This window comes from Triplophysa rosa, linkage group LG6 (genome assembly GCF_024868665.1).
Source record: "Triplophysa rosa linkage group LG6, Trosa_1v2, whole genome shotgun sequence".
Classification (NCBI taxonomy): domain Eukaryota; kingdom Metazoa; phylum Chordata; class Actinopteri; order Cypriniformes; family Nemacheilidae; genus Triplophysa; species Triplophysa rosa.
The window spans coordinates 4,125,305-4,148,621 of NC_079895.1; the positions used below are offsets into that span (position 1 = coordinate 4,125,305).

Sequence of the window (23,317 nt, forward strand, 5' to 3'; positions counted from 1 at the left end):
TGGGGCACCTTTGACTACCATTTCATTTTTCCTACTATGGCAGTCAATGATGTCACAGAATTGAAAATTGCTAACATTTTTCCAAATATCTTTCTCTGTGTTCGTCAGAACAAAGACATGATGCTGAGTGAATGATGACATAATTTTCATTTTTGGGTGAACTATCCACTTTAACCCAAGCAAACCATCATCTCCAACAATCCAAATAAAAGGAGCTGGCAAGTGTACGTACAAAATAAATAAATCTTTATTAATGATTTGTTTTAAAGATTATCCCTCATGCATCCCAGGTGAACAGGGAACACGTTCCCTCGGTCACAAATCAATTAGTATTACAATTCATAACAGCTTAGACAAACATTATGATGAACATCAGTAAAACAATCCCTCTGTTCTCTCTTATTCACAAAATAAAAGCAAAACAAACACTTTATTCGTTGCTTTTTAAATCAAGACCGCATATTTCTCAGACTGTCTACAAGAATAAAAAGGTCATTTAAGGGCGTTCTAACACATAAAGAGAATTTAGTGCTTTTTGTCTCACAGGAAAATGTTTATGAACGTGCTTAAGTGTCTCATCTATACATACAGTGTGTGATAGACAAATAGACAATGAAGACAGCCGTGTGCATTACAGAACAGTAGTTGTGATTGGTCGGTTCAAGTCTGGGTGAAAAAATGAAATGTATTGCACAGTTAGTTCCTCACAGAGGCTGCATTAGAAAACAAGACCGATTACAGTAGACATTTCTGTCCAAGACTGACAAAAACACAAACACGCACCACTTTTTCCACCCTTGTTTTTCACCCAATGCAAACATTCAACAAGACCAGCATCACATACTTAAATACATCCCAAAGATATTCATTACATTTCTGTAATATGTACCAGACCACAATAAGCCATGTGCCCTTCGCAGGTTCAGACATTGAAGGAGTTTAATGGAAACTGGACCCTGATGCAGCAGAATGGAGAGGCGGGGTCTTCACGGACAGAACCAGTGAAAGGAGCTGGGCCGTTCTCAGTGCAAGGCTTAAACCAGTGTTCAATGTGACTATTTCACAGGATTCACTTCTTCACACCTGCTGAACGAAATAAAAGAGCGACACTGATTCACAAACTGGTGGAAAATCATGTGAAGTGCTTTGTCTGCTACAGTCTCTTAAATGCAATGAAAATGACTTGCAACGCTCAAGGAAACTGTGATTGTATACGATTATATGATTTCACTAAAGTTTGACACTGTTAACTATACTCCATGCAATACTAATATAACAGAACTTGTGGCAATGTATTGTTGGCTTGTCCTCCAAGCCAGGATACATGCAGTGTTGCCTAAAGAAGATGTCTATTGAAATAGCCTTCGTCCCAAGAACTGGTACTTTAGGATGCTGCCATTGTATCCGGAATTCATTTTGGAGCAGAGCGTAATGGTTTTGAAAAGATTAACTGGACTACTAATAACATATTATTAAGTAGATCCTAAATAACTAAATTAGGTAGATTTTTACATAAAAAATATATATACAGTACATTACTATAAATTCGATGTTATTTTATTTATGTTATATTATTAATATTACAATTTTAATTAGATCACATTATTTATTTTAGATAACTATTTCTTTTAGGTTTTTAATCATTTTTAAAGAAACTATTTGTAAAAATCTTTTTCAACCAAAATCTTAAAAATACCTTTACTTAAATAATAAATAGTAAAAAAAGATTATATTATATTTTAAAATGTATATTAAGCCTTTCATCCATGAAATTAATTTCTGTTTTCATTGCTCTTCGGGACTATAAAACAAGATTGTTTTGAGCAATTTCGAAAGAGACTTTCAGAATTTTCTATTTTGTTAGAAGAGATACAGTAGTTGTCCTCTATAGTGACCTCTATATGTGAACGGGTTATTAAAAAAGTTATTATAGAATAAAAATATTATGACGGGTTATGAAATATAGCGAATGACACTACAGGATATTTATACATCTTATAAATAGTATAAATCGTTTTTTTTTAATAGAAAAGCACTTGCACATCTGTGTTTAGTAGAAAGCAGTCAATAAAAACAAACCTGAAGCCTCTTTCTTACACGGGGGGTTTCCTGGGAGGAAGAGGAGATCTCTGAGGTGACACAGCAGCCAAAAGCTCATTCACAATCTCCTGTCGGATTTCATAAGCGATGCTCTCTTTAATCTATGGGAGAGCACATAAGACAACTCTGTCACGCTTCAGAAAAAGACAATTTTAAAAGGTTATTTTCTCATTCTACAGTGCTTTGGGACTGGAATATAACAACAATGACACAGAAACAGAGGTTGAATTTCAACAAGTTCTTCATATATGAAAAGCTGAAGAACTGGCTGTACTGTGAAGTGTCAAACACAAAGTGACAGGGTGAAGAGGAACATCAAGTCTTGCCAGGCGGTTACATCATTCCACCGGCAATTACAAGGAACCCATCCCAAAAGATGCTGGATCATGACGACAGACTTGTAAATCAGTTTTATAAGTAAACCTGTCAATCCTCATACACCACCAAAAACCATTAAGGCTACACGGAACTCAACTGTGGCATGAGTTTTCCACTTTTATATGAAACCGAGAAGGAAAACACTTTCCTTTTTTTGTGTGTCTTCAATTGCATCTTTTTAAGCATTTGCAGATCTTTAACATCTTTAAATATTTTTCTCTCACTTCTGAAAGTAAAACAATCGCACGAGTTGAATTGCAGCACTTCTCATATTGTTGCCTCATAGGATTGACCACTTTATTGTTTTTCAAATATTATATAAATCACTTTGGATAAAAGCGTCTGTTAAATGTTAAATGCAACACGCAAGCGTCTGATCTTCCCTCACCTCCTGGATAAGATGCTTCAGGTCACCACGGCCTCCACTTCTACTCCTCCACTCTGTGGGACTGCAGTCGTCTGTCACCCTGCTTCTGTTATCATCATCATCATCATCATCATCATCATCATCTCTATTGAACTCCACAGAAGTGGGTGAGATGCTTTGCTCCGTTTCCTCTGGAGATACGGGCCGAGGAACCTCCACTCCGGGCCGTGGAGGAACAGAAGGCGTGATGCTGAGGGTGGCCCGGTAAACTCCACCTTGCTTTGGGGAAGGAGAGCAAGACTCGAGCGTTCGGCTGAATCTCCCGGGGCTGGACGCCCTCGAGGAACGTCCAGAAGTGGGTGAGGCAGCCTCATATCCCAACTCAGACTGAAGGTACAACTGCTCTCTTAAGAGGTCCGTCACCTGTGCGCAAAAAATGTAAATAAGAAAAGCAGATGATATTTTAATAGGTTAGACTGTAATGTTAGAGAAGATGCTGATGATACTCACAGGCTCCATAGCTCGCAGGGCTGATGAATTAGACAGACTGTCAAAGCTGCTGCCCTGTGGGAAGCAGACGTGTTAATAACATCAGCACATTTACATAGGTAGAGTCTGCATGTTTGACACCTACTTAAAGGTCTGGGATTCAAAGTTTGTGACTTAAGCTCTTGCACAGTTTCAAATCATCAGAAGTCCATGCCAGCTCAAGTGAATGCTGTCATTAAAGCAGGACATATAATAAATAATACATAATGATACTGATGATATTTCATAATGGATGCAATCTTTATTAAATAAAGCTAAATGCCAAATCTAGGTATTTTCATTTTTGTAACCCACTATATATGTGACAGTTCCAAGTTTCCACATTTCAGTCCTCGCTTCCAATTCTTAGATCTTAGAATAACATGAGAACAGAATGTTTTATTTATAAATTAGCTGCTGGCAGAAATAAAGGCTCTGTTCCAAAACCTAATAAACTGCCTTTAGGCAACATTTTATGGTCACACATCGCATGTATCTTTACAGAAGGAGCAATCCCATAATACGTTGTGAGAAGCTTGACTTAAAAAAGCATATTTTATATGGCAGATGAAGTGAGAGGTGTGCAGACTATAAATATAATTCACTCAATACTGGAAAATAGTGATACAAATATATATATTTTTTATTTTGATGTTAATTTTAAAAATATGTTGCCATTATTAAACTAAGCATTATTACTTATCGACTTGGTAACAAAAACTATTAATTTCTTATTTGCTCTCAATACAGGATAAATGGGTTTGAGCACCAGGCAGGTGCAGTTGCATCCACTGACCATGTGGTGGCGGTAGAGGCCGCTGTTCTGGGAGCTGTTGCGCATCTGTTCATTCAGATTGAGCAGTCGATCCTCCAGCTGCAGCTCTAACTCCTGCAGCTCCTGTCTGACTGCAGTGCGCAGCGTCTGCAGCTGGTCTGCCTCCCACCTGCAACATCACAAAAACATTAACAAAAGTGATGACAACTTCCACACACGTTTTACTCATACAACACTTTTATACTTGAAGTCCAGTAGAAAGTCTTAATGTCATCATTTAAGGGACAGTTCACACACAAAATGGCAAACATTATTGGCTCAATTTCTAATATTGTCTTGTATCGAGACTAGGAGCAGCTCAGTTCTTCACCTCTCATCTGGACTGAGATGCTGGTAGACCATAGACTGTTGTCTCATAAGAGCCAATTCCAGATCCATCATCTGAGTCCGGAACACGTTCAGACACCTGCGACGCATCTGGAGCTCCTGCAGTGGACAGGGACAAAAATAAAAGGTCACGACTGCACAAGGAACGGTTATAATTTCATAAGACGTTTCTAATAATGCATGTCAGGCGTATGAAAATGAACAAGCATGTGAATGCTTCCTCTTTAGGCAATGATGTACCTCATAAAGAGGTTGGACGGAGCGCGGCGTACTGATCCTGTCTACGGGTGTGTCCCCTCCGTGCACGGATGAGCTCTGCCAAAGAAACCACAGATCGGTTATGACTTACAGTATGAGTCACACAGGAAAAGCGTGTGTAAAACTGAGCCCTGGATAATACAGCACGCTGATTCAGCTAAATATTTGCATTCTGGGAGGGAGAAACCGGAACACACTTCCTTGTTCAGCTTTATGCAGATATAGAAATGACTCTGGACTTAAAAGCGGAAGAGTTATTACAGGTCAGATAACGGAATAGTTAAGCCAAAAATTAAAATTCAGGAATTATGTATTTACGCTCATGTTGTTCGAGGATCTTTTGACAGAAATGCAATATAATATACATAACTGTCTTCAGAGGTGTATAAAGACCTTACATGAGCTATTTCTATCTACATACACCGTGGGTCCCCTTGCATGGAATTCGCCATGTTGTTTCTACAGTAGCCCTAAATGGACAAAATGCTCAACAGAACACATTTCATAAATACGTTCTCTCTTTCGGCAAAGAAGAGAAAACGTGACGACATCTTAGTTCTGTGTTCTTCGCCGTAGTGCTTCAAAAGGGAGGGGTGGCGTGAGCCGTTGGTGGCAATTCGCAAGCTCACCACTAGTTGCCGGTTATTTTCATACACTGGACCTTTAAAACCTGTATATGACTTTTCCCCCAGTGCAACACAAGAAGGCATCAGTGGTATTCTGTTGTTTTTTCCAAATATCTTTTGTGTTCTACAGAAGATGGTCATACAGGTTTAGAATGCTATGATGGTGAGTAAATGATGCAATTTTTGAACTACCCCTTTAAACCAAACCTAGTTACACTGGCAGTATAAGCCATTAAAATACACTTCGTCACAAAAAAAGCTGGGTGTCCTAACCAAAACCTTGAATCACGGTATGAGTCAGTTTATAACCGTGATGGTATCACAATAAAGCTTTTACATATTATTAAGATTCATGGTTAATGCCTATTTCTTGGTAATGCAGTGAAAGGTATTTTACGGTCCCTTATAAAAACGGTGGTTTAACTACCCATGCTAACTAACTGCGCTTTTTTACATTAAAATCCTGATAAAATGCAAGATGACATTTTTGTCATAAAACTGGCTATACAAATGCGCCAAAAATATGTTTACTACACTTTTGCTGTAATTATTTTCCTTATGGGTTCTTTTTTTGTCACTGTTTATACTCGATTTAAAAGTATAGATGTCTGATATCAATGCCCAAACAGCATTATACACCACTTAAACTGAAAACACTAGCCAGCTAAAGTTATTTTGGGGGATTTACTGTTTTCTACATAAAATCATCCTACACACTGCAAAGAACATTCAGTGTAAATAAATTCTTGATATCTTTAACATTGACTGAGTAATGTCATGTCAAAGATCGAAATGACAGTGAAATTATTAGCTGAAATCAAACTTTGAGTCTCGTCATCTCATAATTTGATTTTGGGACTTCAGCCTGGTTTTCACAGACTGGGTCACATATTATAAAACTCATACAGTAATTAAGTTAAGTTAAGCAAACATATCCACAGCAGCATGACTTTATAAGATTATAATGAGAATTTGGCACGTCACGGCAATTCTCACCTGGTTGAGGTTCTGCATTGTGCCACGGATATCATGCAGGACCCTCCTGAGCTGCATCTCGGTGCTGCCCACCGCAGGGGCAGGGGCGGGTGCAGGTGGGGTCTGATAAGAGAGAGGGTAATATGGATGGAAGGGAGGGGTGCCAGGGGGATGGGGAGAATTGTTATAGCCGTTCAGGCAGTAGGGAGGGATATGAGGTTGATATGGGTCGAGTGAGGCGTAGGGAGCGCTCTGAGGATAGTTATGGGGTGAATGGAAGGAAGCTGAGGGGCTATAGTAAGGATGAGCAAAATGCATATTGCGCTGGGGTGTAAATGGCGACCCCTGTGGTGGAGTAAAGACATTGCTCTGAAGTGTTTGAGGACCATTTAAGTTTGGAAGATGAGGCATGGGACTGTGATGGGGAATATGAGTGAGGCTGGTGGGGTAAGAAGAGTTGTGGGTCATTCGGAGGTGCGGTGAGTAGATGGACCCATGAGGAGGAGGAGGGTGGGCGGGGCCTGTAAAGTGTGGTAGATTTGGTACACTGCATGTGCTCCAGGATGGTCCCTCCCCTAGGGGTCTCGGGGGCCAGTCGGCAGGGACGCTATAAAGGGAACTAGATGAGCGAGTCAGATGTTGGGGTAGGTTGAGAGGGTAGCCAAACCCAGACATGTCGCCCCCTGCTGGAGCCGAATGAAAAGGCGCAGAATGACAGTCGACGCGGTCGACGTCTTCGTCTTCTTCGATGATAGAATCCACCTCTTCCCGGTCTCCGTGCATCCCGTCCTCATAGTGGTACGTGTATGAGGGTGGCGTACAGCGCTTGACAGACCCTCTACCGAGCTGGATGCGCAAAGAGGTGACCACACGGGATGGGCTCTGTGGAGACGTTGGAAGAGAGCTGGATCTCTTTAGAGGATTTCTATCCAGGTTTTCCGTCCCGTGTAGCAAGTCCTTATCTCTCACCCACACTCGGCCGGGACGTTCTTCGCACAGTGATGAAGACCTCTGCTGGGTCACGTGGAGGGCGAATTGTTTTCGTAGAGTCAGGTGATCCGAAGCATTGTGAGGTGAAGTTGAAGGTTCTGGACCACAAGAGTTTTCAGAAGACTTACGTTTGTTTGTTTTTGGATCCACGTCCAAACCAGACTTGGACATGTTTCCTTGCTCAGCTTCAGAGGTACAGACTACATTCGAGACAGAATCTGATGTCGGGTCTACAATCATGCCAGAACCCACGTCCGAAGAGGTTTTGCTGGGTTCCTGCGCTGTGGTGAAAGCCACTGTGGATTCTCTGACAGAGTTTTGTTCGAGAGAAAGGAGAGGAACGTTCATACAACTGTTAGGACTGGGAATTTCTAAGCTCAGGAACTCTTCCTGGTTGTCTCCATTCCGGCTTGAACTGCCTTTGGTATGCTGAAGATAGGCGTCCTCGAAAATGGGATATTCCAAAGCGACCGGTGTGGTGGCATCTTCAACATGCGATGTCACTGTAGTTTCACTGTCACAGCTGTCAGAACTTTCCTGCACCTGATGACAGTACAAGAGAGATGCTTCACTTCAATATCTAATAAGATTAAAAAAAATGTTCAAGATTTAAAAAAAGAGCCATTTTCGTTTTGTCATCATGTATTTTTTTAACCCTTGTATGGCGTTCTTGGTTTTGTTACTCAATGTTTGAAAGTCTAAAGGACCCAGCAATACCCATAAAAAAGCATGTTAAAATCGTAGTTATAAAAAAGAAAATAATGTAATAATCACATTAATGACGAAAGGTGCTATATTTGTTTTTGCAAAAAATGTATGATATGGATGATTTTGTCATCTTTAAAATATTTTGGTTAATGTTGAAATGGATCCAAAGTCAAAAGTTAAAGATCTGTTTGAAAAAGTCTTACATGGTGTAACATGTGTTTTATGTTCCGCGGCGTGAGAATACATTTTATCACTAGAATTCCAAAACGTTTGACTTTTTTCCCAGTAAATCTCCTGTTTTTTTATATTCATACATTTTGAAGAGCCCAGATGACTAATAACACACACCTTTAGATGAGTCCCCGAACCATCTGTGGATGGGTCCTCTGCAAACCCACTGCTATCAGACTGCTGGCTAGTGGTCCTTAAAAACCGTTCTGTAAAGAAAACCAAACAGTGATCACCAAAACCGAGTTAGATTGAGTGTCAAATTGACTACAAAATGTTGATTAATATAATTGTAGCTCATATCACATTGTTTAGGTTAAATTATATATAAGAAAAAATGTAAAATACGTTTATTCAGTAAAATCCTGGCTTTTATTAAAGGTGTAATGGGTGCATAAATTCATTTTCGGGTGGGACTACTTTTCTAGGTGTATGAACTTCTGGTTATTTTACTGATGCGGGTGGATTTTGCTCCACATAAACAAACTGTTTCTGGTATCCATGTGCATGTCATGACAGAGACGTGGGAAAACACACATCATGTTGAAGTCTTGTGTCTTTATTTTTCAAACAGTGTGTATTTTATTGCCTGATGTTTGTATTCCCACTGAAAGTGCCTTACTATAAAATATGCTGTCAATACACTCAATCTGGAACATTCCGGAGGCTATGATTGGTGAATGTTTACCGAATTGCACCACAAGAGAGCAGACTTCAGCCATAACACAACGAAGTCCTCTGGAGCATTTTGGGGAAGGGCCATAAAACCAGCGAGATAAAACATCAGGTTTGAAGGAGAAATTTGTTCTTCTTTGTTCCTGGAAAAAGTTTCTGTTTTGTTTTAGGGAAGATCATCCTTATTTGATCATGCTTTTATTCTAGAGGGGGAACATGCTTTGAACGCCAGAATATATAAAAATTTCAACTTAAAGGCTTTGTTAAAGTTCTGGGGCACTATTGACTACCATAGTAGTTTTTGCCCCCAACTATAATAGTCAATAGTGTCCCAGAACGATTTGGGAACAATCATTCGAACAACTTGTTCAAGTTTGGAACAACTTGAGGGTGAGTAAATGACTGAATTTGTTTTTTTTAAGTACTGGCACCTACGGACTTGCATTTTTGAATCGCCATGTAGCACGGTTTAGCTTCAGATCTTTACATCCTAAATGACCCGTTGGTGAGTAAACTGACAGCAAATGATCATTTTTAAGCGAACTATCCCTTTCAGAGGTACTTAAAAAAAAAAAAAAAGTTGTTTGAAGATCTAAATTCAGGATCTGATGACTTTAATTTTTGACAGACAGACTCACCACTGCCGGGTCTGGACATTCCTCCAGGTACAGGTAGAGCTTCATCCTCATTACTTTGTAACTGCAGAGATCAAACAAATAAACTGCAGTTCATTCGGTACACAATCTGTCACATAAATCACAACCGCATTCTTGAGCTCAATTCACTTCTGAAAAATGTGGTCGTCACTTTAAAAACATATTAGTGTCTGTTTGGCCTTAGAGAACAGAACAGAGAAAACGTCAACTTTTTATAAGGTCTCATGCATTAAAATGAGATAATGCAATAGCTAACATAAACTAACAACAAACTATAATTCTTCTTTTCATCTTTTCTAATGTAATAAGATACGTTTGCGTTAGAAAATACCATTAAGATGAATAAATGATGTAAAAGTATTGTTCCTTGTTAGTTCATGTTATTTAATGTAGTTAGCTAATGTTAACAAATAGAAAACTATAATCTCCAGCACATACTCTAGGCGCTCCATGTTCCAGCGTTCACTTATTTTTAGCTTTACATGTCACGACCCTCCGCTGTTTTTACAACAAAGAACAAAAAAAAACTTTCGAGAGAAAATGTTTGAGAGCAGCTCAGAGATGATTGTCAGCGTGAGAACCGGACGAGGGAAGGCTCCGGAGGCTTATTGTGGCAAGAACACGTAAATGTGAGTTAGAATGATCCCTACCTCCTCCATTTCAAAAGAGTCTCTGGGCTGACTGAGCAGGTGAGCCATGTGCGGGTTGGGCAGCAGGTTGGGCGGGTCTTTGTCTGGGGTGGAAGTGATGGTTTTTTGGTGTCCTTGCTCTTCAAGCTCCGTCTCTTTTGAGAGGTCACTCTCATCATTTGCCCGACTGATGCTCACCAGGACCGGAGAATCTGGCATGTCTTTGTCCAGAACCGATATCTCAGTAGAATGTGAGTGGGAGTGGTCACCGTTCATTAAAGGTCCAATGATGTCTCCATTAAAGGAAGCTTCTGTCATACCTTGCTGGGCCTCCTCGGTCACAGTGGCCAGAGAAGAATCTTTTCTTCTGAAGGTTTTCTGCTGCGCTTTCTGCTCCGCATCCATTAGCTTGTCTCGTAAACTGGGGTTCGCGCCCTCTTCAACGTCAGACGATGAAAGCTGTTTGGCGTCTGCTTCAGTAGAAGGAGCCAACAAGTTGTGTTTCGTAATGGTCCGCTTCAGGATCTTGACTGCATTTAGAGCCGAGTTGTTTCTTTTTAGCGTAGAAGGGATTTTGGTCTCCATGTCACAGCTGCCGATTTTTTCCGTGGGTCTTCCGGACACCTGGGAGTAGATCTCGGAGAACACGTTCGCCACGGTGGCCAAAACTTCGGTCTGGCGGAAACGACCTGCAGAAGGAGTAGAGCATTATTTTTTTTCTCACAAACAGCTCAATACGAGCTTGTTTAAATGATTTTGTCAAATAAGCCTAACCCAAGGCGTCTAATAAAAAGGGTAAATCAGAAAAAACGCAGAACAGTTCTTATGGTTCTTATCTTCTTATATGCCTTTAAATGTGTTAAAGGGATATATTACCCCCCCTCCAAAAAAATGTTGACATTTACCCTCATGTTGTTCAAAACCTGTAAATGACTTGTCAGTGGAATACAAAAATATATATTTTTGAGAATTATCAATATCATACAATGGAAGGGGGCAAATGGTGTTTGGTTACTAACATTCTTCTAAATATCTTCTTTTGTGTTCTAGAGACCAAAGAAAGTCATACAGGTTTGGAATGACATGATTCTAAGTAAATGATGAAAGACTTTTCACTTTTGGGTGAACTATTTTAACATTACACAACAAAGAAGCAAACCAATGACATGTATTTAAAAGATGTATGCCATGAACAAACTTCAAAAACAAACAGCACGAACGTTTTCAAATATTTAGACAATGAATGCACAATTAAGAAATCAACTCACTTGCTCGGTAAACTGCAGATTATCAAACCTAACTCGAAAAGTGCCATGCAATGCAATGTTAAACAATGTTAAAAATACAAAGCAATGCATAATCCTGCAAAAAGCACTCCAACGCGTGTAAACGTTTGTGCGACGGGACGGTTCATACCAGCAGTAAATACGTCTTTGCTATGACTGACAAAGAGGAAAAAGGATTTGACAATTCTTCATGCATGTAAGGGAATGATAACAAGTGATAACAAGCAAGTGATGCATGTTGCTCCGAAATCAATAGTCCTCATTTATCTCTTGCAATGCAGCCAGTCGTATGAGTCAGCGCTCAGGAACGACTCGCAGGATATGCGCCAGAAACAGAAAAGAGGAACAGAGAGCATGCTTTTCTGTGAAAGAGGGACATGCATATCCTATTCAGGATCACAGCCCCCACAGAGGAGCATGTGAGGAGGAAGAGGCACGTGTTATGTAACAAAAGTCAACAAGACATGGGAGAACTAGTCTACAGAATGCCTCGCGGCAACGTGGACGACACTTAAATAGTTAAATACAACTCTTGGTCAACATGGCCGTTCGGCAATGGTGTACAGTACGTAGAGAGCCTAACACACCTGTGGCCCTCACTGATTTGTAAATATGAATTGCTTTATTGCTTGTAATTAACTTTAATTACAGACAGATCACTTGAATGACTATTTGAAAAACATATTTACTTAAAAATGTTTACTTTTTTGAGTTAAATTGAAGCTGCAATTTATGTTTGCTCTATATCGCCATCTCTGTTTGAAACATACAATTGCAGGTTACTTTACATACAAATATTTTTCGTCAAATGGCATCAAACTTACAACTGCAAAAGTCATTATTATAAGCATATCGTCACAAATTGATTTGATTTTTTTATTTAATATTTTTACAAATTTAAGGTAAGCATGTTTTTATGTACTTGCTCAATATTTGATTTTTGTACATTTTTAACAACAACTACAAATTACAGATCGCAGCTTTGAAGAAAAGTTTGAGACACTAGATACATCAAGTAAAAATCCAAAAACAAATATAAAATTTGAAAACAAATGAACTCCTATTTCTCACGTGAAAACCCTATCTGACCCAATGCTTCTAGCCAAATGGATACTCGAAGTCTTCATAGAGCTCTCTTAGCTCTTAGGAACAAAATATTCCTAATTCATTGTTAAACAAGCCAGCAGCAGACCCACAGCCGCATACTAAAAACCAAGCAACAAAGCTGAAACCACCGCCGTTCGCTTACGGTCTTACAAAACGGGCCTCATTACAGACCTCACACGTCCTTACCCTTACCCGGGTTCTTCCTGTTCAGCTGCTTGGTTTTGGCATCTATGAGAATTATGCAAATGTAGGCCAACACACAAGTTGGCAGAGAGCTGGCACACAAGGCGAACACCGATGTGAGCGGATAGCAGAATCAGCTCTTCTGCGCCACGGCTTGCTTGTCAACTTCTCTCGCCTTTTCTGTGCCTCGAGGTGGACAATGGCCGCGTTGTGCTCGTTTTCTATCGAGCGGAGTCTGAACGTCCTTTACGCTAAGAGTTGGGAGCTCTGTGTTTGGAGCGAGTAACCATGAATTGAAGGACGAATGCAAAATTTTGGATTATCGTTTTAAAATGTGCTCTTTAACATGAACACACTTTATGTCTAGGCTCTGCAATTTTGCAAATCTCCTTGCTGGTTTGCTTAGGCAGCGCTCAAACAACGTTTTAACAACGTTTTTGGGGTGCATCGCCAATTTTTACATTTTACTAAAAAATAATAGGGACAAACCATTTTTTAATTGGAAGAGCATTGATAAATAAACGAATAAATTGTCCAAGTCCAAGAACGTGAATTCCAGAAATGAAGAGTATAAGTTTTGATTTTACATCGATTTAATAGTCATCATTTTACATAACCTGCTAAGTACTAAGAAGATAAACTTCCTAAATGGTTCACACACCCGCATTCATTAATTATTCTCTCCATTTCTTTCTTTCTTATTAGTTGAATCACTATTTGAACATGCACAGACACAGAAGTATGAGCCAGCGTGGTGAATCTATCACATGTTTGGAATGGTATTGACAGAGCATTTGACATACTTGTCAGGGCGTAGTTCGGGTTCTCTAGCTCCATGCGTTGAATCTGGGCTCCCAGGTAAACCTTGATGTCGATACCATTGGCACTAGACGAGGAGTTGAAGAAACGAGAAGGGATTTTTGAGGCTATGTCTGGCTCCTCCCGCCCGAAACCTAGGTTGTAAAGAACTTCTTCGGGATCTTCCTCATACAGGTCCAGCAATTCTGAAACACTTCAGGGGAACAAACATCTATGAACAAACATCTGCATCAACTTCAACAGCCACCAAATGTTTGCCTAAGCATTGCGTCACTGCAAACAGATATCTTTAAACAGTTCCACCTTGATACTTTAGTGCTAAACTATTAAAACTTAGCTCCGATTAAAATATTTCCACACCAAAGCACTTGAGGCACCTGGATTGTATTTACACCACATCGCGCAAAGTGATATTTGAAAAATAAACCCAGACAGGGTACAGCTTTTAAGATACTGACTTAAATGTTAACAGACTTATTTAAAGTGAAATTGTTTAACAAAAAAGACCAAAAACTAGTTGTCTGGTCAAATACATTTTATTTAAAATATAACGCCCCCAAAACGCCAATCTATTTTAGTTTAAACAGATTTTTTTATTTACCATGACTCACTAACCAACATTTAATTCAACATAATCTCATGGTAATTTTTAAGTATTTTGGCTAATTCGTATGAATTCTTACAATCTTATTTGTACGTTTTAGTACAATTTACTTTAGCGCCAGTGACGTTGGGTTTAGGGGTGGGGTTAGGGGATGGGCTACAGTTTTGCTCTTTTCTAATAATTGTACGTTTTTGAACAATTCAAATTATACGAATTCATAATAAATTAGCCACCTTGTAAAATAGTTACAGTACGAACTCCCGAGAGTTCGATTTTTATATTTATTAAATAATGTACGTAAAACTACATTTGACCGGACAACCAATTTATGCTCTTTTTGTTTTGTCACAATAAAAACTAAATAAATTTCACCTTAAATTAATATCAAAAGCCATTTAATAATCTGAAAATTGACCATTCAGAATCCTGTTTTACAGAGAGCCATGTAATAAATACATGTGAACCTATATTTTTACTACATTTTAAATCAATCAAATGAGACTTGTGCCAAAAACGTGCATTATCAATGGACAAAGTGATCAGCAGATATTGAAACAAACACATTTTTGTTAACCGGTCAATAACATCAAATAGGCCGATTAACTAGCCTGGTTGATAGGTCAATCTATCACTAAAGCCCGAGTCACACAGTGGAGGTTTGAGGCGGGTTGTATTTGTTTCGGCCAATGGGATGCTCATGGAAAGCTTCTAGTGTGAATGCTGTAACTAGTGAATAAGGGTTCCAAACAAAAAACCCTGTTTACGCAGTATGAATGAATCCGGCATTAATCAAACCACAAAATAGTCTAAACAGACGGGTAAAATGAGCAACAACCTCATTATCTGTTGAGCTGTAGCTGCTGCACAAGCTTGCAGAATTTGCATGTGCCAATTACTTCAGTACATGAGGGATGTAAAGTACCTGGACACCGTGGTGCTGCTTTTTGCTGAGCCTGTGGAGTTCATGCTTCTGCCCTTCTGCTTAAACTGGCTCCTTCTGGCCTTGGCTGGCAGTTCATAGCTGAGGACAACGTACAGAGATTTAGCTGTGGACAGACCAAAACCGTAGGATATGGGAATATTTTGGAGTATCTACTTACCCATTGGCCTCTGGTTGTGCGTTGCTGTTCTGGAGGTGATTGGCTGTGTAGGGAAAAACACAAAGAGAGTGAGCTAAGCGTGCTGGATTCCTCCCTCCTTTGAAACAAAATTCCACTACAGCCAATCTGTCGAGTTACAAAACATGTAACAGAAAAAAGTCTTGGCCACTGAACATTCATAAGCTGCTGATTTATACTTTTTTCTTGTTTTTCAGAAAAATCTAAATTATATTAGATACTGACAATTGTTTTCAAATCATTTATTTTATATTTCTTACACCATTAATCATTTTTCATTTTATTTGTGCATGGTAACTAACAATATTATCGATATCGTGTTATCGCAATAGCTAAATTGTCTCAATATGATCGTGGTCACATGACTGTATGAAACGATAGGTCTTCCGGGCCTAACAAAGAGAGTTAGAAAAAAAGTAACAAAATAATACGGTACGCTTGTCAAGGTCCATCTGGTGCAATTATTTTATTTTATAAAAGGGATTTTTAGGTCATTTGACCCATGTCATAGAACTCATACCTCGAAGCAACAGTTATGATTAGAGGATAAAGAAAGGAGGATGCATTAGGCACGTTTCCAAGTCATCATTTTCATTTTAAATATTACAATAAATACCGTACCGTGGACTTTATGCCGAGGTACTATTGTACAGTGAGATTTTGATATTGTTACATCCCTAGTGCAAGGACAAATTAAAACTTAACTTAGTAGGGTTTAGCACAAAAATATTATAAAAAAATAATAATAGTTTTTTTGCAGTTCTAATGGAGTTACCAATGCAAAGGTTGTTGGTTCAGATCCCAAGGAACACACATACTGATGAAATATGTGTTGAATGCACTGTAAAAGTAAAACAATTCTTTTTTTAAATTAATTTATTAAAATAAATAATGCAATAATTTGCCAATTGGGTAAAAAAAGTATTTCAAGATGCCATTTCTTAGAAAACAATAAAAAATATGATTAATTTTGCAGTTAAAACTACTGATAGAAAAAATGAAAAATGATCTTTCGCAGTGAAGGAATTCTTTCCCAAGGAGGCTTGGCAAGTTGACGTCACGACAGCGTTAATATCCGAAAGCAATTTCGACGAACATCATTCACTCCTGAATCCCAATTGTGGAACATTTCCTCTCATCACTTAGCACACAATGACGGAATTATAAGCACCGACATCCAAACCCGCCAACGATTTGTGCTATAAATCACATTAGACACCAGGTTTTAGTTCACAAAGGATAACAGGACATTGACCAGAACCTTTCTAGCCTGAAGCGCTCTGCACCATTGCAGGCATGCGAGATGCAATCGTCCTTTAGCCGCAGGTGAAAACATTCAAGCACAAATTTCCACAGAGAAATACTATTCCCACAACTGGTGTTGCCTGATTCCTGTTATGCAATCAGTAATAGTTGATTGGGGTTGAGCCACTCAGAGGAACTAGTCTCGACTTGCCTCGATGCATACAAACATGATGAAGAAAGTTGTCTGACAACACCAACATAAGAGTTTGTAAAGAAAGTTGCAGGGTCATTGATGGTTTAAACTAGTCAACAGAAAAAAACAAACTACTATATTATAAAATACGGGATTCAAGAGGACACACACAAGCTTACAATTCTTTTTGCAATGCTTTGCAAGCGTTTTTAAAACGTTATTAATGTTGATTTCTTTAAAGGTTAAGTATGAAAAAAGTAGGTCAAAGTTACTTAACCAAATCAAATACTCATTAACTCTTATCTGAGCACAAGTGCCTGTAAGCAAATGTCTGACAGCTGTTACAGTAAATACCTCGTGGAGCTAAAAATGCATTTAAATTGTTAAAGCTTTTCTATCCCACTTCAATAGAGCTTAGCCAGCTCACCATGCGTCCAGAGAAGTGCTATGATGTGCCAAGACAAATATTTTAACCCGAGTATCACATGCGTTGGTGTTGCTTCGAGTTTGTGTGCGAACTCAAGACGGCACGTAATTCAAGAGAAACTCAACCACGCAAAAAACACTACAGTCCCACAAGTCTTTAAAGAACAAAGCAAACATATGACGAAATTAACGTAAGCCGGTCAGCAGTCACTCTTGTTTGAGTTGACACTGACAGATCATTAACCTTTAAGAAGCTACGTGGAATACTCGGAATACTTTGGCGCAGTCGTCACAAAGCAGCACACTTTAGAGTAATTACGTTTAATAGAAAGAGAGAGAAAGTGGAGAACTTACCCTCGGCTCCCAGGGAGAGGTCATCTTCAAAACTGCAGCCATTCTTTAACAGTCCTGGAAAGTCCAGAGAAAATCTTTCAGATAACAGTTTGCACTGAGCCATCGTGATAAACAGGTGATCATTTCCCATGTTCTTCTCCATAAAGTCACTTGAAGACACATGCGACAATCCAAGCAGCCCTCCGGAGCCCGACTGAGGCATTTGCTTGCACGCAACTTGGAGGTTAAAGGTAAATATTTACACACTTTGCTGCAATAACCTGTGAAGTTATTCCAAAGACTGCTGATCCAGTTTCTGATGACTAGCGGCATAACTAAAACGCATACTGATGCTCTTGGCTTTGGTCCTGTTTACTATCAAGCTCTGAGAAAACGTTGATCTAATCGGACGGCCACTTGTTTTTGTCCGAGTGTGTGTGTGTGGGGGTCTGTTATTGGTCCAGAGAGTGTATAAGTGTGTGTGAGGGAATGTACATGTGTCCTGTACCACTGTGCAGTGCGAGAGATCTTGCTCCAAAGTTCACAAGGAGTGGTGGAGAGAAGAATCATCCAGAAGTTGAGTAACTATTTACAGTAAAAACTATCCCAGACTAGTGCAGTTAAAGAAACAGTACACACGCAAATTAAATTCGTCAGTATTTACTCACCTACATCTTGTTCCAAACCCGTATGTTATTTTGTAATATTTCTGTTGGGAAGCTCTTGTCATTCAACAACACTTCCAAAGACTTGTGCATCTTAAAAGTTAGTTTGAATCTGAAGGCATTTTTTTGTTTGACTTTTTTGCATTTGGCCGATTCTTTTATCCAAAGCGACTTTTAAGGAAATTCGTTTTCTTTTTGTTCCCTGGGAATCAAACCCACAACCTTTGCATTGCTAACCCAATGCGTCACCAGTTGAGCTATGTTAACATATGTAAAAGTTACTCATGACAAAACAATAATAGCCAAATGCAATGTGCCAATTCTAATTTATGGATGTGAAAGCATGAACTGAACTTGAACTTTGGGAGGAGGAGAGAAAGTAAAAAACAACTTATAATTCACTTAATTATTTCTCACACTGAAGTCATAAAACTACTTTTATGATGCGTTTTGTCCATTTGAAAAGTCAACGTACAGCAAAAGCTGTGTGACAATTCCTTACAACAGCAAATGGGTTTAAAATTACATGAGGGTGAGTAAACATGAACTATACCTTTCCTAATATTACACATACATCTGTGAGACATCGTTTAGATTCACATTTGTAAGACGTTTTTTTTTATATTGTGCACATCTGCAATATGTCTCCGAGACAATTCCTGTCAGATGTCATCTAGAAGATGTCTGCAAGATGTTTATAATTGAGAAAGTATGTAAAACTGCTCTTTCTAAGACGTTTATCAGACGTTTTTACGCAGCAGATGTTTTCCAGGTCATCAGCAGACATCTTACAAACGCACATGTGCTATCTGGGTTTAATCTCAAATATGGACTTTATGTATAGAGCTCGTATAGACACATTTTGGTCTGAGGAACATGAACTTACCTTTGGACGGACTGATGCTCTGTTCATCCAAAGACGACCCAAGTGGAGTCCTGTTGACAGATGAAAACATTACGTCCTTCACTCTATTTCTTTCCCTAAAAAACTACTCAAGGAAAAACACACAGAAACAAAGACTTCGCCATGTCGCTTAGTTCTGTGAACCTATCGCACAGAATTCGCACAAAACACAAATGCACACCAATGTGCGCTATCTTTCATGGTCTCAACACTTACATAACATTGTCTCCAAACTGTCCTGCAGACACCTGGAAACTCGAATGCCGTGAGAAATAAACACACCGTGAAACGACGATCGCTAAGAATAGCTCACGCGCTGCCTGCATTACACAACGGCAGCAGAACCGACACCAAGGTCTTTACCCTCCGGATATCCAGCAAACTCGACAGCGAGACATTTACATTTCCTGTAAGTTTAAAGGAGGATATCTGTTCAGTGTGTGTGTTTAATGATAATGAGCAGGAATTGGGAATAAGGACAAAAGTGGCACGAGGTATTTTTATTGACCTAGCGTGTGGCGCGCGATACTCAAACACTACATCTGTAGCGCATCACGAGTTCAGTGGGGAATTTACGATGGAATTCGATAAAGCAAATGTCTCAGATTTAGATCACCCATAAAGTAAAATTCGTTTTTAATAAAAGTTTTTATGTGGAACACAAACGGAGGAATTTTGATGTATATACACACTTGTACCAGTTTGTGTGCTATACGAAGTTGTGCTCTTTGTGTCACAAACAAACACAAATTTATGTCGTTGTTTGTGGCTACTTTGTTCCTGTAGCTCTATTGGTAGAGCATTGTGTTAGCATCGCAAAGGCTAATGGTCCTGCTTTGGATAAAATCATCTGCTAAATGCAACAAAAAAACTGTTTTTAAATGTGCTGATTTTTATTTATCCATTTTATCTTAATGTACAATCTGCAGCGTATTTAGAGTCAAAGCAAAAATTATTCAGACACCAGATATAATTTTTGATTTTTTTTACTAGTCGGTGCTGGACGCTGTAGTTCATTTATGTAAGCGAGGATGGCAAAATAAAGTAAACAGTGACATATTATACCCCAAAATTCTTCATACTGACTACCAGTCAAATGGATAAAAATTTGGGACCAAATTATTCAGACACTTTGACCTTTTTTATTTAATTGTTAATGCTACCTTACACCACATAATTGGTATTATCTAATTTTGTACTTAGATTTAACAGCTGACGGCTATTCCATTACATACCTTTCTATGAAAGTTATCTATTATCAAGATGAATTTGTTCGGACACAGTTTAACTCTTAGTTCTTGTCATATTTTATTACTGTTTTCTAAACTATAGCGAATAAACTGTGATCATGTAAGAAATGTTGAAGGTGTCTGAATAAATTTTGTTTTGACTGAATCTGCTATGAAAGTATGTGCTGAGAAAAGATTCATGTTTTAATTCAGAGTTACTTATACTTTTTTTAATAAAAGGACATTTTTATCAAGATATTGTACTCCTTTAAGCCAATTTAGCAATAGTCTGCTCAAACAAACAAACATCCAAATGGTTCCCCTTAGATTGCGACAATATTGTTAAATGGAAGAGCAGGACATGCATGGGCAATTCTGCAATCTCTGTTTTTTTTCCACATGGAAGGTTTATGTTGGTCATAAGGGACATATATCTACCAAGTAAATCAATGACAACAGCTTTTTCCTCCTACGCTTCAGAGAATGAAACAGTCGTACATTTTTAAAAAACACAGACTGGCAGGCAGTTGAAGAATTCTCTGAGGAAAACTACAGCAACAATCGGCCCCGTTGGACCCAACCATGCCACAAAAAAAAACGTATAAAGAAAAAAATCATCAATTCTCACAATCCTCTACTAACTCTGGGAAGCTCGCTGGCCTGCAAACCTGTTGAGCTATTCACACTATTCTCTCAAATTTACTGCCCGTCACTGACACCGAAACAGAGGACAGAGGACTGTTTGTCGCTATAAAAGCCTTCGGGCAATTTGTTTATTTAACAATTCACGTCACAGCGCGCACACAGATCTCACACCATTTGCGTTAGAAGTTCATAAACGGTGAGTTTATGCATCTTACCTGCAGTCTCTGAGCCAGCTTGCTATTTTGTTTGGAATAGGACCTGAGGGCAAAAAAACACGAGAGGATAAAACGCCTTGCATAATAAACAAATTAATTTCCTTTAAAGCAAACCACAAACAAATAAACAGTAAGCAATATGTTTACCAACTGTGCTCTGCGATTCTTCTTTCTCTTTGGCTGAGAATGAAGCCCGTAACAAACTTTCTTAACAGGTCTATCATGACTCGCATGAAGCTGAATCAAATGCTGTGCCATGCACGTAAACATCACCAATCTCTTCCTGCCGTGTCCATTACAACATGACGACTTCTAGTTCACCTTTCTTGCAGAGAATCTAGCCCCCCAAAGCCCACCAGCACCACACAGAGGACTCCGATACAGATAGCAGAGATGAAGAGCATCCATAAAAAGTACAATGTTTGCAACGAGCCTTGTATTATTGTAATCGCTGTACCACAAAAGAGCAAGTGTGCATTTACATTTGGTAGAAACTTGTTGAACTGAATAACGAACTGAAAACAAAAACATGAAGACATACACCTAAAATGGTCAAAAGGTTTATCACTCATAGTAGAACTACTGCTAAGAGCTCTGCTAAGAATTTACCTAGTACTCACCGACCATGACCACAAAACAAACCGTGAGAAATCTGAACCCCCATAGATTTGTACCTGATTGTGAGGCTGCGGACGGTTTATCCTCCATAGGCTGGGCAGACAGCTGCTCCTCTGAGTCCAGATTCTGAGACTCAGAAGCCTGCCAGGAGTCTCGGCTCTGAGCCCAGGCCTTCCTTTTAATTCTGGCCGGGGGGGTCTCGCACTCCTCCATGTCCTTGGCTTGGACGGGACGCTACAGCGGGGGGCGGTTCACCTGCAGAGAGGGGCGGACATTTAGTGTCGAGTAAAATGACAACGGCCACGCCCCCGAAATGAAACAGCGCTGTCTTGTGTCATGAAAAAAAGCAGACGTCTAGTGTCTTCGTCTAACCAACTCTGCAATAAAAGCTTAGCACAGACACACCAGCACACACATCATTTGCTTATTTGAGAACTTCAAGAAGAGAAATGTACGAGCATGTCTTTAATGCATCACCTGCACGTGAAATTACGGGTGTCGATGGAAAGCAGAGAGTGTGACAGACCAGATGCCGGTACATTAAACAGTCTCCATTAGTTACATTCAACTGTCCCCATCATATTTATAAAGAGAGCAGAAATAAGCCCACAGACAAAGATCTCGACACAAGTGCATTTATAAATGTGTGAAACGTTCCTGGATTACATTTATACATTTAACAGATGCTTTAACCCAAAGAGACTTGCAGATGAGGAAGCCTTCAGCATTTTTCTTATAGTGATAGTTCACCCCAAAAAAATCATCATTTACACACCCTCGTGTCATTTTAAACCTGTATGACTTTCTTTTCTCTTCAGAACACGAAAGAAGGTATTTTGAAGGATGTCGTTAACTGGCACCCATTCACTCATTGGTTTTGTGTCCATACAATAGAAGTGAATGGGTGCCGGCGCTGTTCGGATACCGACTTTCTTCAAAATATCTTCTTTTGTGTTCTGCAGAAAAAAGAAAGTCCTACAGGTTCCAATGACAAAAGGGTTGGTAAACAATGACAGGACTTTCATTTTTGGGTGAACTGTCCCTTTAAGAGCCAACAATAAGACAGCACACAATGCAACATTTACAAAGCTAAACTAGGAGTAAATAGAATAGTTTTTTTTATATTAAATGAAATGTTAAATGAAGTTAAAACAGCAGAACCTTGCTCATAATGATTTTAAGTTCATAGATTCATGCAACATAACAACCTTTTCCAAATATGCATACTATTTCTCAAACCTTTTTTCAGCTTTTCTCAAGCTTCGAAAAGAAAACAATATAGAAAAACACTGGTGCTGCACAGCCTGTGTAACATTTACAAACTAACAAACATTACGCATTTCAAAATATTGATATGTTTTCTCCCATATTATGTGCAGAGACAACTGACAACATGCTGTTCATACTACAGTCTAATTCTTATGAAGTAAGTGTGTGTGTGTGTGGG

At 39.1% G+C, this 23,317-nt stretch overlaps 2 protein-coding genes across 5 annotated transcripts in view; one reads left to right on the forward strand and one right to left on the reverse strand.

Annotated features, from left to right (window-relative positions):
- Positions 1-23,317, forward strand: part of dnajc10 (DnaJ (Hsp40) homolog, subfamily C, member 10) — a 255,365-nt gene that overhangs the window by 166,887 nt on the left and 65,161 nt on the right. The window lies entirely within an intron of this gene.
- itprid2 (ITPR interacting domain containing 2) overlaps positions 226-23,317 on the reverse strand; it is a 35,018-nt gene continuing 11,926 nt past the window's right edge. For 2 of the 4 annotated variants that reach the window (XM_057336639.1, XM_057336637.1), the window contains exons 2-19: positions 21,927-22,125; positions 21,253-21,295; positions 19,146-19,195; positions 17,616-17,669; positions 15,380-15,422; positions 15,202-15,300; positions 13,660-13,868; positions 10,302-10,969; positions 9,634-9,694; positions 8,441-8,529; positions 6,416-7,927; positions 4,776-4,850; positions 4,519-4,634; positions 4,170-4,317; positions 3,356-3,409; positions 2,867-3,268; positions 2,080-2,201; positions 226-1,086 (exon numbers count right to left, since the gene is read on the reverse strand). In XM_057336639.1, coding sequence (XP_057192622.1) covers positions 2,094-2,201; positions 2,867-3,268; positions 3,356-3,409; positions 4,170-4,317; positions 4,519-4,634; positions 4,776-4,850; positions 6,416-7,927; positions 8,441-8,529; positions 9,634-9,694; positions 10,302-10,969; positions 13,660-13,868; positions 15,202-15,300; positions 15,380-15,422; positions 17,616-17,669; positions 19,146-19,195; positions 21,253-21,295; positions 21,927-22,083 — 3,888 coding nt within the window. In that variant the 5' untranslated portion in view covers positions 22,084-22,125 and the 3' untranslated portion in view covers positions 226-1,086; positions 2,080-2,093. Of the gene's footprint in view, positions 1,087-2,079; positions 2,202-2,866; positions 3,269-3,355; positions 3,410-4,169; positions 4,318-4,518; positions 4,635-4,775; positions 4,851-6,415; positions 7,928-8,440; positions 8,530-9,633; positions 9,695-10,301; positions 10,970-11,548; positions 11,847-13,659; positions 13,869-15,201; positions 15,301-15,379; positions 15,423-17,615; positions 17,670-19,145; positions 19,196-21,252; positions 21,296-21,926; positions 22,126-23,317 lie in introns of those variants that run through there. The other 2 variants (XM_057336638.1, XM_057336640.1) reach the window with 2 other exon arrangements.